Source organism: Budorcas taxicolor, chromosome 17, assembly GCF_023091745.1.
Source record: "Budorcas taxicolor isolate Tak-1 chromosome 17, Takin1.1, whole genome shotgun sequence".
In the NCBI taxonomy this organism is placed as follows: Eukaryota; Metazoa; Chordata; class Mammalia; order Artiodactyla; family Bovidae; genus Budorcas; species Budorcas taxicolor.
This window is the reverse complement of record NC_068926.1, coordinates 72,309,620-72,323,118: the sequence shown is the minus strand read 5'-3', so window position 1 is coordinate 72,323,118 and position 13,499 is coordinate 72,309,620. Positions and strand designations below refer to the sequence as shown.

The 13,499-nt window shown below is 67.7% G+C and overlaps 1 protein-coding gene across 2 annotated transcripts; it reads right to left on the bottom strand.

The window, feature by feature from the left end:
- Nucleotides 1-445: 445 nt before the first annotated feature.
- LZTR1 (leucine zipper like transcription regulator 1) lies at nt 446-12,783 on the bottom strand. Of its 2 annotated transcripts, none has more exons than XM_052654967.1 (21): nt 12,545-12,783; nt 12,125-12,187; nt 9,726-9,782; nt 8,083-8,162; nt 7,663-7,771; nt 6,925-7,008; nt 6,307-6,364; nt 5,854-5,993; nt 5,304-5,505; nt 4,794-4,949; nt 4,274-4,384; nt 4,080-4,172; nt 3,911-3,991; nt 3,659-3,824; nt 3,362-3,531; nt 3,109-3,265; nt 2,432-2,558; nt 2,210-2,359; nt 1,642-1,747; nt 1,463-1,543; nt 446-1,243 (listed from the first exon to the last, which is right to left on the bottom strand). In XM_052654967.1, the coding sequence occupies exons 1-21, from the start codon at nt 12,742-12,744 to the stop codon at nt 1,127-1,129; spliced, it is 2,508 nt and encodes an 835-aa protein (XP_052510927.1). In that variant the 5' UTR covers nt 12,745-12,783; the 3' UTR covers nt 446-1,126. The 2 variants fall into 2 exon arrangements, with proteins under 2 accessions (XP_052510927.1, XP_052510928.1); XM_052654968.1 differs by lacking the exon at nt 12,545-12,783 and adding an exon at nt 11,851-12,051 and having other exon boundaries at nt 12,125-12,177.
- Nucleotides 12,784-13,499: the final 716 nt, after the last annotated feature.

Here is a 13,499-nt window from a genome sequence, read left to right as displayed (position 1 = left end):
CCTATCCGCCACACCCAGGGCCCGTCAGTCAGGCCGGAGGTGTGGCAGGTCCTGTGTTTATCCTGGGGGCACAACCCGAGGCAGGAAACGAGCTTTAAGGCTCAGAAGACTGTTTCCCCCCAAGTGGCTTCCTGGCAGCCTGGGCACAAGAGCTGTTGTTCCCAGAAGGGGGGCAGAATGGTGCCTTACCCAGTGGGATGGACGCAGGACAGACGATGGGGCGGCCCGGCCCCGCCCAGGCAGGAACCTCCAGGCAGCCCAGGAGTAAGGCAGCCAGCAAGGGGCCGGGAGAGGCCGGAGGCCGGCCTTCGTTCCTCCCCGCAGCCTGCCCTGTGGGTTGGGGAGCAGCTGGAGTGAACAGAGAGCCCTGCAAGGCTGGCGTGTCCTGCGCCCTCGGGCTGCCTGGGCTCTCCGTGAGAGGACTGCGCGGCGAGCTGTGGGTACAGGTAGCGCTGCTGTGCCTTTAATGGAGGCAAGCCCATTGACAGTAGATGGTGGGAGCAGGTGGGGACCTGGGACGTCTCTGACTTCACTCTGGGACACCCAGGGCTCCGATGTGCGCCTGCGCCGGGGGGTGCCCGGCCGTCCGGAGGTGCTGACCCCTCCGGCTGGGAGCTGAGCTCAGAGCCCTTCACTCCTCACAGTTCATCTGGAGTTGGACTCCACCTGCCCAAGCTCTGGGTGGCAGGACAGGACCCTTACTTACACCGACCTTGACGAGGGTCGGGGGTTGCTGTGCGGCCCACATCAAGGTGCCTTGGCAACATGACCCAGTGTCGGGAGACACAAACCATGCTGGGCCCCTGCAAGATGGTAGGGGACCCAAAGCCAGCTCCCTGCTGGGCTCCTCTGCCCCTCTGGGCCCTGGCCAGGCCCTTCCCCCTGTGGTGTTCTCACCATTGAAGCCTGGCACTCCACCCTGGGAGCGGGCGCAAGTCAGAGGCCTGCTTCACTGTCCATTTGCCAGGGGATGTGTGTCCTCAGCAACGAGAGGGGTGTTTGGGACACCGCCGTGTCCGCTCAGCTCCCTTTGGGAAGCTCTGGGCACTGGGCCCCTCAGCTGGAGGCCCACGTGTGAGTGGCACGGGCTGCAGCGGGCAGGGCAGGGCAGCGCATCGCTCGGCCCTCATATGTCGGCCCCCAGCTCTGCACACTGCTTGTCTGAGATGTGGGAGGCCAGCGAGTCGATGATGTCCAGCAGCAGCTGCTGGCTCAGCAAGCGCAGCGTGGGCAGCTTGGAAACCTGCGGAGGCAACCAGAGGCCAGAGGTTGGAGCCAGGTGCTCCCTTCTGCCCCGGGCCAGGCGACCGCGGTCTTCGGGGGGAGGGTGAGGAGCAGCCAGCCAGGTGGACCTCTCCGTGTGGTTTTCCCCAGCGCCCACTGCTGCCAGGGCCAGGCTCCAGTCCCCTGCACCCGACCCGGGCCTGGCTGGCGACGAGGGGGCTGCGCCCTGAGCCCTGACCTTGGTGAACTGGTGCACGATGATGTGCAGGCAGTGCCGCTTCATGTCCAGGGCCTGCGTCTTGTCCGCCGCCTCCAGGATCTGCAACAGCGGGCTCCCTAAGCGGCGCTGCCCCGGCGCCCCGCCCCGCCCCGCCCCGCGCAGACTCGGAGGGCCAGGCCCAGACCCAGCGCGGCCACCTGTAGCACGTTCTGCACCGTCACGTTCATCTCCAGGTTCTGCTTGCAGTAGGCCTGCAGACGGTTGTTGTAGAAGCCGTAGTAGTAGGGCGCTGAGAACAGGTAGCTGGGGGCTGGTTAAGGAGCCGCCGGCCAAGCGAGCTTGCCTCCCCTCCCCGGGGAGGGCCTCAGGACATGGCGGCCCGCCCACCACCAGGACGCTGGGCTCCCATCCAGTCAGGGCAGACCTGTCCTCTGCCTGGGCTCTGAACCACTTGGGCGTCCAGGGCCCAATTCAGGATCCAAAGAACACCCCAGGCTCCTCTCCCAAGGAAAGTCCCCCACGCACCTGCAGACCCATCCTCGCCCTCCCTTGCTCCGACCAGCACAGAGCAGACGTGCCCGGGAGCCATGCGTCCTCAAAGCCCCCCGTCCCTCCTGGCTGCAGAACCCTCTGAGCCGGACTGGCTGCTCCAGAGAGCTCAGGGGAGATGGGGCCACCAGGAATCCTTGGGAAACCACCCGGCCAGGCAGGGCCGGCGGGGTCCAAGGCTGCCGGGCGTCGCCCGGAGCCCTGAGGCTAGGATGCAGAGAGTCCTCGGGCGGCATGTTGACCTCGCCGTAGTAGATGTACCGCAGCATGGACTCGAAGGCCTGCCTGCTGGGCACCATCTCCCCGATGGAGATGTTCACCTGGCCGTCCTCGGGCATGAAGGACCGGAACATGGCCTCGAAGTAGCTGCGGGCGGCAGGCAGCCTCAGCAAGGCAGCCGGCGCCCGACCCCGAGCCCACGAGCCACACCCCACCCACCTGGAGCGGGCGGCCAGGATGGCCTTGTGCGCTGGCCGCGGGTGACCGTCCAGCAGGAGGGTGATGTCGCAAAACTCCGCGCCCGCGCCCTCCAAGTATGCCTTCATGTCCTGGATGAGAGACGTGCCTGGGGGCGTGGAGGGAGCCTGCTAGAGGGCTGCCCCTGACTTAGGGCTTGAGACCCGCCCCCTGCGCGTCTGCCACGTGGCCGCGCCCCCCACAAGCCCCTCCCCCCGCTCTGGCCCTTGGGGCTCCGCCCCCCACTCCACAGCCCGGCCTCCTCTCTGATTTGGCCCCCGGAGCCCGCCCACCCCTGTGCTGTGTCACCTGGAGCCGGGGCCAGGTGGTGAAGGAGCCTAAGGTCCCTTCCCGGCTCGGTGGGGACAGGGCAGGGAGGCACCGAGCATCTGAGGGCCGCGCCCACCCGTCACCAGGCCCCAGACCTGGGCGCACCTGGAAGAGAAGCTGGCCCACTAAAGACAGACCCTCAGGCCTGGCGCCCCAGTCAGGGCAGCAGCTGCCAGCGAGGGCCCATGTGCCCCCAGGAACGCCCCCGGAGGTGCAGCCCTGGCGCCCAGCCCACTTGGCGGGGCGCCGCCTTGCCCGAGCATGAGTCGCCTGCGGTTGGACCCTGTGCCCAATGTGCCCTCCGCCCTCGGAAGAGGAGGGCTCCCTACCGATGTCCACCGGCTGGTCGCAGGGGGCGCGGGGCGGCGGCTGCTGCTTCCGCCGCACAATCTCCACGATCAGAGGGGAGGAGAGGCGCTCAAATTCCTTCATCATGATCACCTGGTTGAAGTGCGACTCCTTCACCACGAAGTTCAGGCAGTGCTCCTGCACACACAGGCGGTGGGCGCCGGGTCAGGCTCGCCGGGTCGGGCCGCAGCGGGAGGGGCGCGGGCGGGGGCCGCCGGGGGACCCCGCCGGCACCTTGAGCTGGCCCAGCTGCAGCCGGGCGGCACTCTCGCACACGACCAGCACGTTCTGCAGGTCCACCGAGGCCTCGATGTACTGGCGACACAGCTGCTCCAGGCGGCAGAGCTGGAAGCCCAGCGCCAGCTTGTACACGTCCATGATGAGCAGCACGTCCTCCACGTGACCTGCGCCCCCAGAGCCCCCTTGAGCCTCGGGCCGCGCGGGGGGAACGGGGCCCAGGAGCCGCAGGCCGCCCCCGCCTGCGCGCCTGGGGCCCACCCACCGGGGCCTGCCCCGTCGCGGCGCGCCGACCTTTCCGCGGGTACTGGATCTTGTCGGTGTAGAGGAACTGCATGAGAGCCTCGAACGGCCGCGCCTCCGCTTCGCGGATGGCCACGCGCAGCAGGGGCGGCCGGGCCGCTCCCGCAGCAGCCACAGGGCCCTCCCTGGGCGCCGGGGCCGCCTCCTCCTCCAGCTTCTGTGGGCAGAGGAAGAGGGCTCAGGGCGCCACGGAAGCGGCGGACGGGCCGGGGCAGGGGCGCCGTGGGGCGCACGCGGCCTCACCCGCGCCTGGGCGATCTTCCTGCGGAGCCAGCGGCTGCGCGCCGTGACGATGGCCACGTGGCCCTGCACGCACTCCTCCTTCTGCGGGGAGAGGCAGGGCTCAGCGGAGGGCGGGGGCCCGGGGCAGGGGCCGCTGGCGGGCACGGGGGGCGGGGGGGGGGGCACCCACCTCGCCCAGCACGAACTCCACGTCGCAGAACTGGCGGCCCTCCCACAGCCGCCCGTAGTCCTCGTGCAGCGTGCACTTGGGGTAGGAGGAGAACTGCAAGCAGAGAGCGCGCTGCCGGCCCGCGCGGCGCCGCCCAGGCTCCCCGGGCCCGCGGCGAGCCGCCCCCAGCCCGGCCTCGGCGGCCGCCGCCCCACCTGGAACCTGTACATCTCCCCGCTCCGGATGTTGTTGTCCACTGTGCCCCCGAAGATGTACATGGCGTCCGAGATGACGGCGGCCGCGTGGAAGAGTCTTCCGCTGGGCAGCTGGGTGGAAAGGGGTCAGTCGGCAGAGGGGACAAGGAAGGCGCGGGGGTGTCCGGCAGCGGAGCTGCCTGAGGCCCCACGCCGGCCTGGCTGTAAACAAGGACGGCACCAGTGGCCTGGAAGAGCGGGGGATCACAGGACAGGAGACCAGACGCCCCCCTCCCCAGAAAAACCACGTGTGGAGGGAGGGGGGGCCTGTGTGCGCAAAAGGGAAGGATAGACCCTGTGCCCCGGGAGGCGGCGCCAGGCGCCACGTGCTGCACTCCTGCGGCCCGGCCAGGGGGCGTGAGCTCTGGGCCTCCCCTCACGTGCTGGGTGACCCCCGAGCCTCCGTCTCCTGACCACACCACCGGCTCCAGGGCGTGAGTGGGGTGGGGGGGGCAGGGGCCAGGAGGGTGCCGGGCCTCACCTCTGAGGCAGGCAGGGAGGGCTGCCTGGAGGTGGTGCTGCCGAAGTCCAGGCCGAACACGTCCCGGGACTTCTTGCAGCCGGTCCGCTCCTCGGAGCCGGGAGCAGGCACCTCCTCGGAAGTGGACGCTCGCTCTGGCATCTCGGCCCCGCCAACCTGGGGGCAATAGGCGCGAGCAGGGCCCTCAGCAACGGCTGGGCGGGCGGCAGGAGGCCGCTGCTGGTCCCGCCCAGCTTGTGGCTGGGTGCTGGGGCCACAGTGTGGGCGTAGGAGGGGCTGGACGGGGGCTACCCCCGGCACGGCGGAGACGAGACGGGATCCAGGCCCCGTTCACGCGCACATCCCGGGAACGTGCCCGGCATGGCGCACGCACACCGCTGCTGCGCTTTACTGCGCGGGTGCTCAGTGGAGGGCAGAGGGCTGGGCCGCAGCGTCTGGCGCCAAGGGCCCTGGGCACCCCGGCCTCACTGCTGCCGGCCGCCGGGGGCACCGCGGGCCGGCCGCACTCACCTCGCTATCCGAGCTGGGCTGGATGACCTCCCAGGTCTGGAAGTCCACGTCATAGCAGTGCAGCTCGTTGGGGAGGGTGTTGTCGGCCGCGCCCCCAAACACATAGAGGTGGCGGTCAAAGGCCACCATGGTGTGCCCGTAGCGCCGCTGCGGGGGCGGCGGGGCGCCCCGCAGCAGGTGCTCGGTGGGGATGCGTGTCCACCTGCGAGCCGGGTTCACGCTGCATATGACCATCCATGGGGCGGCAGCTCCTGCTGCCCTGCAGCCTCCACCTGGGCGCTGAGCCCCCCACCCCAGTCCACCCTGGCACCAGCCCTGTCTGGCCGCTCAGGACCACTGTGGGGTCCGTCTCAGCCTCACTGCCCCCCACAGAGCAGGCAGCAGTGGACGGCCAGGGGGCGGCTGTCTTCAAGCTGGGACCCAGAGGGCGGCCATCCAGGCTGCAGTAGGGCCCTGCGCCAAGGCGGCCAGCTGTGTGTGGGGCCCACAGGGGCAGCCCCCAGGCACGGGTGTGGAGCGCTGACGGGGGCCCCGCCTGCAGGGCACTCACGTCTGGTCCTTGAACTCGAACTGAAAAAGGTTGTTGGTTATCTTGGCCCCACTCTGGCCCGAGAAGACGAACATCCTGTCCCTGCACACAGCGGCCGGGAAGTTGCAGCAGGAGGGCGGGATCTCGCCACTCTGGGCCACCTGCGGGGTGGGGAGGCCGCTCAGCCCGCGCCCGGCCCGGGCCGCTGAGCTGGGGCTATGCTCACCCCGAGGACTCACAGCCCGCGTCCGCACAACAGCTTAAAGCCCCACGTGGACGGGCCCAGGGTGAACAGCGGGGGTGCCTTACGACAGGGGCGGCAGGGCAGCGGGTGACAGGCCACCCAGGACCCCAACAGCAGTCGCCCCCATCGTGTCTGAGGAAGGATGCATCGTCCCCAACTATGGCAGTCACAGGCTCGGCCGTGGTCTCCCGGCCCGGAGCAAGGCGGCCTCCCCACCCCACGGCCCTCACCTCCTCCCAGCACGTGAGCTCCCGGTCCTGGAGGCCGATGGTCCACATGTCGTTCAACCTGCATCGGGACAGAGGGGGTGGGGCCCCGCAGCTGGGCTGGAGGTCAGGGTGGGCCTGGGCCCGGCCGGGACAGACGGCCCCAGGAGGGAATCTGATTGGGGACTACAGAGCAGCCTTGGGGTGGGGGCTTCGGCTGGGGGCTGCCCCGAGGCCCCAGGGGCCACCACGAAGCCTGTGGCACTCGGGGCTTCTGGAACTGGCTGGGGTCCTGGGGACTGAGTGCTTGGTGCTTTTGTAATCAGAACACAGCAACGTCAACGTTCCACAGCAGGAAGGCGCCTGCCTCCCCCGCTCTGAGCTCTGAGGACACCAGCTACGGTCCTGGGCGTCCTTGGCCAGCAGTCTAGATGTGTGGGGCCCACCACGCCTTCAGTCACCCCGGGAGCTTCAGGGGTGCCAGAGCGCCTGTCCCCGGTGGGGGTCCGGCGGGGGGCCTCCACTCAGTGGCCTTCCCCCAGCCGCATCCACACACCCAGCCTCCTGGGAAACCTGGCTCGTGCCTCCTCCCCGGGGCAGGCGGGCCGCTCTGGGCCCGGCGTGTCTCTGGCCACGGCCTACCTGGCGTTGCCATCATAGCCGGCAAAGATCCACAGCTTGTCACTATACACCGTGGCACCGTGGGCCGAGCGGGCGACTGGCAGCCTGGGGCAAGTGGAGGGCAGGGCTGGGGGCACCCTGGGCAGAGCTGAGCCACACAGCCCCACACAGCCCGGGTCCCAGCCCTGTGAGCCCCACCGCCCTGGGGCGAACATGCCCACACCCGCTGACCGGGGCTGCTGGGAATAAGGAACCTGGCAGAGTCTGAGCCCGCGTGGGCACTGGACGAGGAGTCACACGTCCAAGGGCACAGAACCCCCTCCAAGCCCCTGCCTGGTGTTGAGGGGGTGCCTGTGAAGCAGGGCCAGAGAAGGCCGTCCGAGGAACACTGGGTCTCCCTACCCTCTGGAGGGATCCAGGGGAGCTGAGAGCCAGGGATGGGCAAACAGGGCCAGCTGGCGGGTGCTGCGGGCTCCCAGCTCGGCCGCTGCGGGCCCCTCTTAGCTTTTAGAGTTAGGGTTAGGGTTAGGAACACTGCTTCCGTCTTGGGCTTTCGTCCTTTGGCCGAGGCAAGTGGGATCGTAGCTCCCTGACCAGGGTTCGAACCCACACCCCTTGCCTTGGAAGGCAGTCTTAACCCCTGGGCCGTCCCGGAAGGCCCCTCCATCTGTAACCCCACAGAGGCCAGTCCAGGCCCGCCGCCCCCCGAGACCCAGCATGGCAGCCCGTATAACCCCAAAGGCCTCAGCACAGTCTCACCGTCCTTCAATTTTCCACTCTGTCCACTGGCCAGTTGCAAACTTGTATTCAAAGAGGTCGTTTTTGTTCTTCAGGTTTGAGTTGGAGTAGATGTCGCCAGTGTAGCCCCCTGTAAAGAGAGCAAGAAGCCCCCACAGCCCGGGGCGCCAGCTCAGTCTGCAAACCCAGGGGGTGGTGGGCGCGGGCGGGGTCTGCCCTCGGTCAGCATGTCCCCCGGGACCCCTGCCGCCCATCAGCTCCTGCTCGAGGCTCTGGGGACAGCAGCCGGCCGCAGAGGCAGACGGTGCCCCCTGGAGATCAGGACGGTCGGGGAAGGGGACCCGAGAGGCCCCCGACCCAGCACAGGCGCTGGAGGACGGGGCATACAGAGGCTGGCCCAGCACAGCCCGGGGCCGAGGCTCGACGGGAGGCGGCACTCACCGAAGACGAACATGCTGCTCCCGTAGACCACGGCGGAGTGGTGGTAGCGGGGGGCCGGGGGGGTCCCGGTGGTGAAGGCCCTGAGGGGGGAAGGGGCATCAGGTGCAAGCGGTGGGCAGCCCCATCACCCCCAAACTGCCCTCTGCTTTCTCATTATAGAAGCCTTAAAAAAATTGCCAACTAAGGAAAAAACAAAACCTCACATATAATCCCTTTGCCAGAAACCACTGTCCACAGCTTGAGGGTACACCTCCCCACCTTCCCCACAGTTATGCCTCTGAGTAATTTTCTGTGATTTCTCTATGACCCACTCAGTGAGCACGAATCTGAGCAAACTCCCAGAGACACTGGGCTTCCTTGGCGGCTCAGGGTGAAGTATCGGCCTGCAATGCGGCCCCCAAGCCAGCTGCAGGAGACCCAGGTTCGATCCCAGGGTCAGGAAGATGCCCTGGAGGAGGAAAGGGCAACCCACTCCAGTCTTCTTGCCTGGAGAACCCCATGGACAGAGGAGCCTGGCTGCTACAGTCCACGGGGTCACAAAGAGTCGAACACGACTGAAGCGACGCAGCACAGACCCACAGCAGGAGACCGTGGAGGACAGGGAGGCCTGGAGCGCAGCCCGCGGGGCTGCCAAGAGTCAGACGGGACTGAGCGAACGGACGCCACTGCTCCGCAGTGGGATCCCGTGCTGGCCTCCTGGCCCCTCTGGAGCCATCCCCCCCGCGGCCCCAGGCTGAGCCGTGCTCTGCAGCGCAGGTGTCCGTGAGACTTAGCTGCTCCTTTTCAGACTTTTAACTGAGGCAATTTTTAACCATGAATTCAAAGTCTTGAGTGATTTTCCAGTTCACCCGTAACTCCCGCACACAGGTTGCAACGAAGTGCGAGAGAACCACCAAACGAACTGACCTGACCCCAGTGCCTCCCGGGGGTCTGGGCAGGGTGCCGCTGCGAGTCTCAGGCCCAGACATCCTCCTCTGTCAAAGGCGGGGCGGTGAGACCCCCCAACCCCGCGGAAGGCAGGGCCCAGAGCTGCTACAGAGGCTGGCAGTGGGCACAGCTCAGGAGGAAGCCCAACACTTCCTAGCCCCGGGATCTTTTCCTCCCCTCAGCTGGGAGCTGCCCCCAGCGGGGCTGGACTGGAGCAGAAGGGCACAGACATCCAGAGCTCAGAGAGGGCATGCGTCTTGCCCAAGACCACACAGCAGGGAAGGGCCTGGGACCTGCGGGCTGCCCGCTGCCTGTGCGGGGCCTCCCGGAATGGGATGGGCCTGGGGAAAGGCAGGGTGGGGGGCAGCTGCTGGGTGGCTCCTGTGGTGGCGGAGACCGCCCTGGAAGGACCCGTCAGCCCACGGCCCCCCAGTGGGCTCCCACAGCAGCCCCTGGCCTGGGAGATGGAAGTAGTGATGGAACAGCTCTCCTGAGGCGGAGCCTAAGGACCCGCAACTGGGTCCCCTAAAATCCCAGGATTCGGAAGATCCAATCTCAGCCACAGACCCGAAAAGAAAGTCAGGAAGCAGAAAGAAAAGAGGCCAGGGTCGCTAAGAGAGGGGCTGGATGCGGCCATCAGCTCCTTGGAGCATCTCTAGCCCTGCACGCACGGGGCCCGGCCAGGGGGCGCTTGTGTCTGGGCCGGGGGCACCCACCTGCACCAGGAGCAGTCCTTCACGTCGAAGCGCAGGAGGTCATTGAGCATCGTCTTCCTGAAAGACAGTGGGGACCGGCGGATGGACACGGGCAGCTGACTGAGAGGCGCAGCCAGGGCAGCTAGCTGATGCTCGAGGGTCCAGAGGCGATACCCCAAAGGGAGCTCCCCGCGGATGCGGGACCCGGGGCCGCCACAGAGGCGGGACCAACCCGCCCAGGGTCGGGACGCACGCCTGGCTCCAGGCACCTTGCGTCGCACCAGCCACCCCACTCTTGCTCCCAGGCCGCACCGGGTCAGGGAGGCCCCTTGCCTTCTCTCTCTTCCTGTCGCCTCTTTATCGCAGAGCCGAGGTAATAGCCACATTCAAGGTACAATAAAGCACAAGCGGAACCACGGGCCACCTAACAACAGCCACCCGTTACCCCCCAGCCCTCACAGGAAGGGCGAGAAGGGCGTCCACCCAGCAAGAGCCCAGCACCCCTGCCCGTGGGCCAGGCCTGCGCCTCTGCTCCCCCTTGAGGAAACAGCCTGGGCGACCACAGGGCCTGAGGCCACGCCCCACGGGCAGAGGAGACCGGCCCCTCCCTCGCCCCTGTGCACCCCTCTAAGCAGGAGGAGCCACTCTGTGCTGTTTACAAAGTTCCAACTCGAGTGAGACAAATCCTTCTCTGTTTCTTAGTGTCTCCTTGCAGAGAAAATGTTTCTGCTTCCGGCTACACAGCTGTCACGCAAAGGCTGTGGCCCCGGCACAGGGTGGGGGACTCATCACCCCCGGCCCGGCGCTGGCCACTAGGCCTTTTCTGGCTCGGGGGAGTCTCCTTCAGGCTGCAGTAAAGCCCTGGGGATGGACGCCTCGTCCGCATTTCATTCCCGCCAATGGCACACGTGTATGGAATTAGTGCTGGGACAGAGCTCCAGCCCCGGCCGAGGAGAGACACAGCGAACATCTGGCTGCTCTGAGGACCAGTGGAGCCGGAAGAGGTGCAGGAGCGGAGGGGAGGCCACCGGCTGGTCCAGCTGGTCTGAGGGGTGCGGGGGGGGCCTCAATCGCAGGGGATGTAGAGCAGGGGCAGGCAGGGTGGGAAGCAGGGAGGCAGCGGGAGGGTCCTCACGTGCAGCCAAGACACAGGGAGGCAGGGTGTCCAGTGCCACACAGGCAAGAGCAGTGGAGCTGTGGACACGCGCGCGGGGTCTCACACGCTGCCAGGAGGGCGCATGCCTTTCCCCAAAGAGGGGGCCGTGCCGGGTTACGAGCCAAGAAGGAACACGCTCCAGCTGGCTGCGCGTGGGCAGGGAGGCCGGAAGCCCCTTCTCCCCAGTGTGCAGGCCCCATGGAGGGATCCTGTGGGACTGCGGCCACAGCGCGTCAGAGGCCAGGCCTGCCTGAGCTACAGGCCAGTCTGTGGCGGAGAGGGGCGGACAGGCTCAAGGGCGGGATCGGTCTGTGCCCACAGCACCCCCGCCCCACGGGGACACCTGCGTCCTGGGCCCTGACAGCCCGGGGCTCACTGACCCTCAGGAGCACCTTTCAAAAGCAAGGCGGAAGCCCACCGCCTTCGACAGAGGAGACACAGGGGCAGTGGAGGGTTGAAGCCACGTTCTCAAAGCCACCAAGCTGACCTCAAGCAAGCCCCGTGTGTCCAGGAGCCCAACTTCAGCCTCATACCCAGCTGGCTCCCAACCCTCCAGAGCCCCGGGGGGCCATCCCTGGCCTCTCCTGTGTACATCCGGGGTGCATGCGGCAGGGAAGCCCAGCAGACTCCAGGCAGCACAGTCCTGCCACACGGATCCCTCTGCTCCAGACTCTTCCTCTCTCCTGGTGCAGAATAAGCCTGCCGGCCTGCTGTGGTAGCCTGGCCGGGCCCCGCCCTTGCTAAGACAGCTCGTCTCTCCGGGGAGATGCAGCTCCTGGAGGAACCCGGCCGCACAGACCAAGGGCCACCTTGGCAGCTGCTTCACAGAAGGAAGCCAGCCACCACTGAACCGGGAACCGTCGTGGGGTGGAGACGGGCCACCGGGAAAGGCTGTTTGCCAGGCATGTGCAGAGAAACGTAGGGAAACCCTCGTGCAAGTGAGCGACGCTGGAAGGGTTAGGGTTAGGGTTAGATTTGTGTTCTCCGAACCTTGTCAGCCCGCGTGGGGCGCGGGGAAGGAGCAGCGCCTGGCCGGGGCGCCGGCCGGGGCGACGGCCAGGGCAGATGCGTCTCCTTCAAGGTTGCGTCCACTCATGCAGGACAGGGCCGGCTCCCTGACTTCAGTGTGTGCTCCCCATCGCTGAGAGAGCCTCATGGATTCAGGAGCCGGGCCCAGGGCTTAGCTCTCATCTGGAAGAGTGGCGGTGGGGCTGCAGAGACTAAGTCCCCACCACCCCGCTCCTCCCTTGAGACCCAGACTCACCCGTTGTCTCCACCAAACACATAGATGGCGTCTTTATAGGCTACCACTGTGTGCTTGCTGCGCCTGCAGACAGAGAGGGGCGGGCGGCCGTCAAGCCAGGACGCCCCTGGGGGGCACCCGCCAACCAGACTCGGCGCGGGGGGCTGCCACCTAAGTCGGATAACAACCCTCCTCCCCAAGATCGGTGGAGACTCCCAAGCTCCACCAGCACCCTCAAAGGGCTCCGCGCGTGGAGACCCCGGACTCTCCCACCCCACTGCGGAGCCCCGGGGCTCCAGCTCACACATCCACAAACACAGCGCGGCCGTAGTCCTCAGCGCCGGGCACTCGGGGATCCCCCCGGAAGCCCCTTCCCCTAACCCTGATCACCAGCCCCCCAGCCCCCCAAATACTACCGCGTCGGGCCCCGCCCCGCCGTACCGAGCCCCCACGAACTCGTCGCAGGGCGGGAGGCGTCGCCAACGATGCACGGTCTCAGAGGGCCCGAAGTTGAGCGTCAGGTACTCGACGCTGTCCGAGCAGCTGTGGTCAAAGTCCACGCTCGGGGCCACCTTGGACCGCGCGCCGCCGGCCAGCGCCCCGGCCCCGATCGGGCCTCCCGAGCCGCCCGGCCCCGCCATGCCGAGTCCTCGGCTGATGGGACCCGGGGGCCGCGGGAAGCGCGGCCGCCGCCCCGAGCCGCCCCCGCGGAACTACAGTTCCCGGCGAGCCCTGCGCCGGCCGGCGCCCGCACTTCCGGGTTCCGCCGCGCACTTCCGGGTTCAACCGCGCACTTCCGGCCGGCGCCGTCGGCACTCCTGAGCGAGTCTCGGGTGGACTCTACCCACTGGCCTGCGCGGCGAGCTCATGGTGGTCTCCCCAGAAATGTTTTCCGCCGGGCGCGGTACCCCCTCACCCTCGGCTCCAGAGTACGTGGACCCGGCAGCAGCCCCGCACGGCCCGCATGTCCCCGGCGCGGCTCCCTGCATGCCCTGCGCGCGTGGCTCTGTCGCGATTGTCCGCCGCGCCCGGAATCCCGGACGGAAGGGTTCCGGGCTCGCAGCGGCCCCCGTGGTCCCCGCCGCCGTCCCCTTCCTGCTGAGTCCCCAGCCCGGCCCCCAGCATCTCCGCTCCCCTCGGCCTTCCTCCCACGTTGCGAAGCAGCGTGGTGCGGAGGCTCTGGGTTCTCGGTCCTACTCTAGGCAGAGCCTCAGCTGCTTCATCTGCGAAATGGGCATGCAGGAGGCTTAGGTTGCCACGAGGCCCAGTCCTCGGCCCTAATGTGGTCAGTGCCGCGGAACTGCCAAGCGCGGCCTCCTGTTTCAAACCCTTGGCACCCTCTACCTGCAGTGCCCTTCCTTCAAAATCCAGACCCAGGGCTTCGATCTGCGGGGGC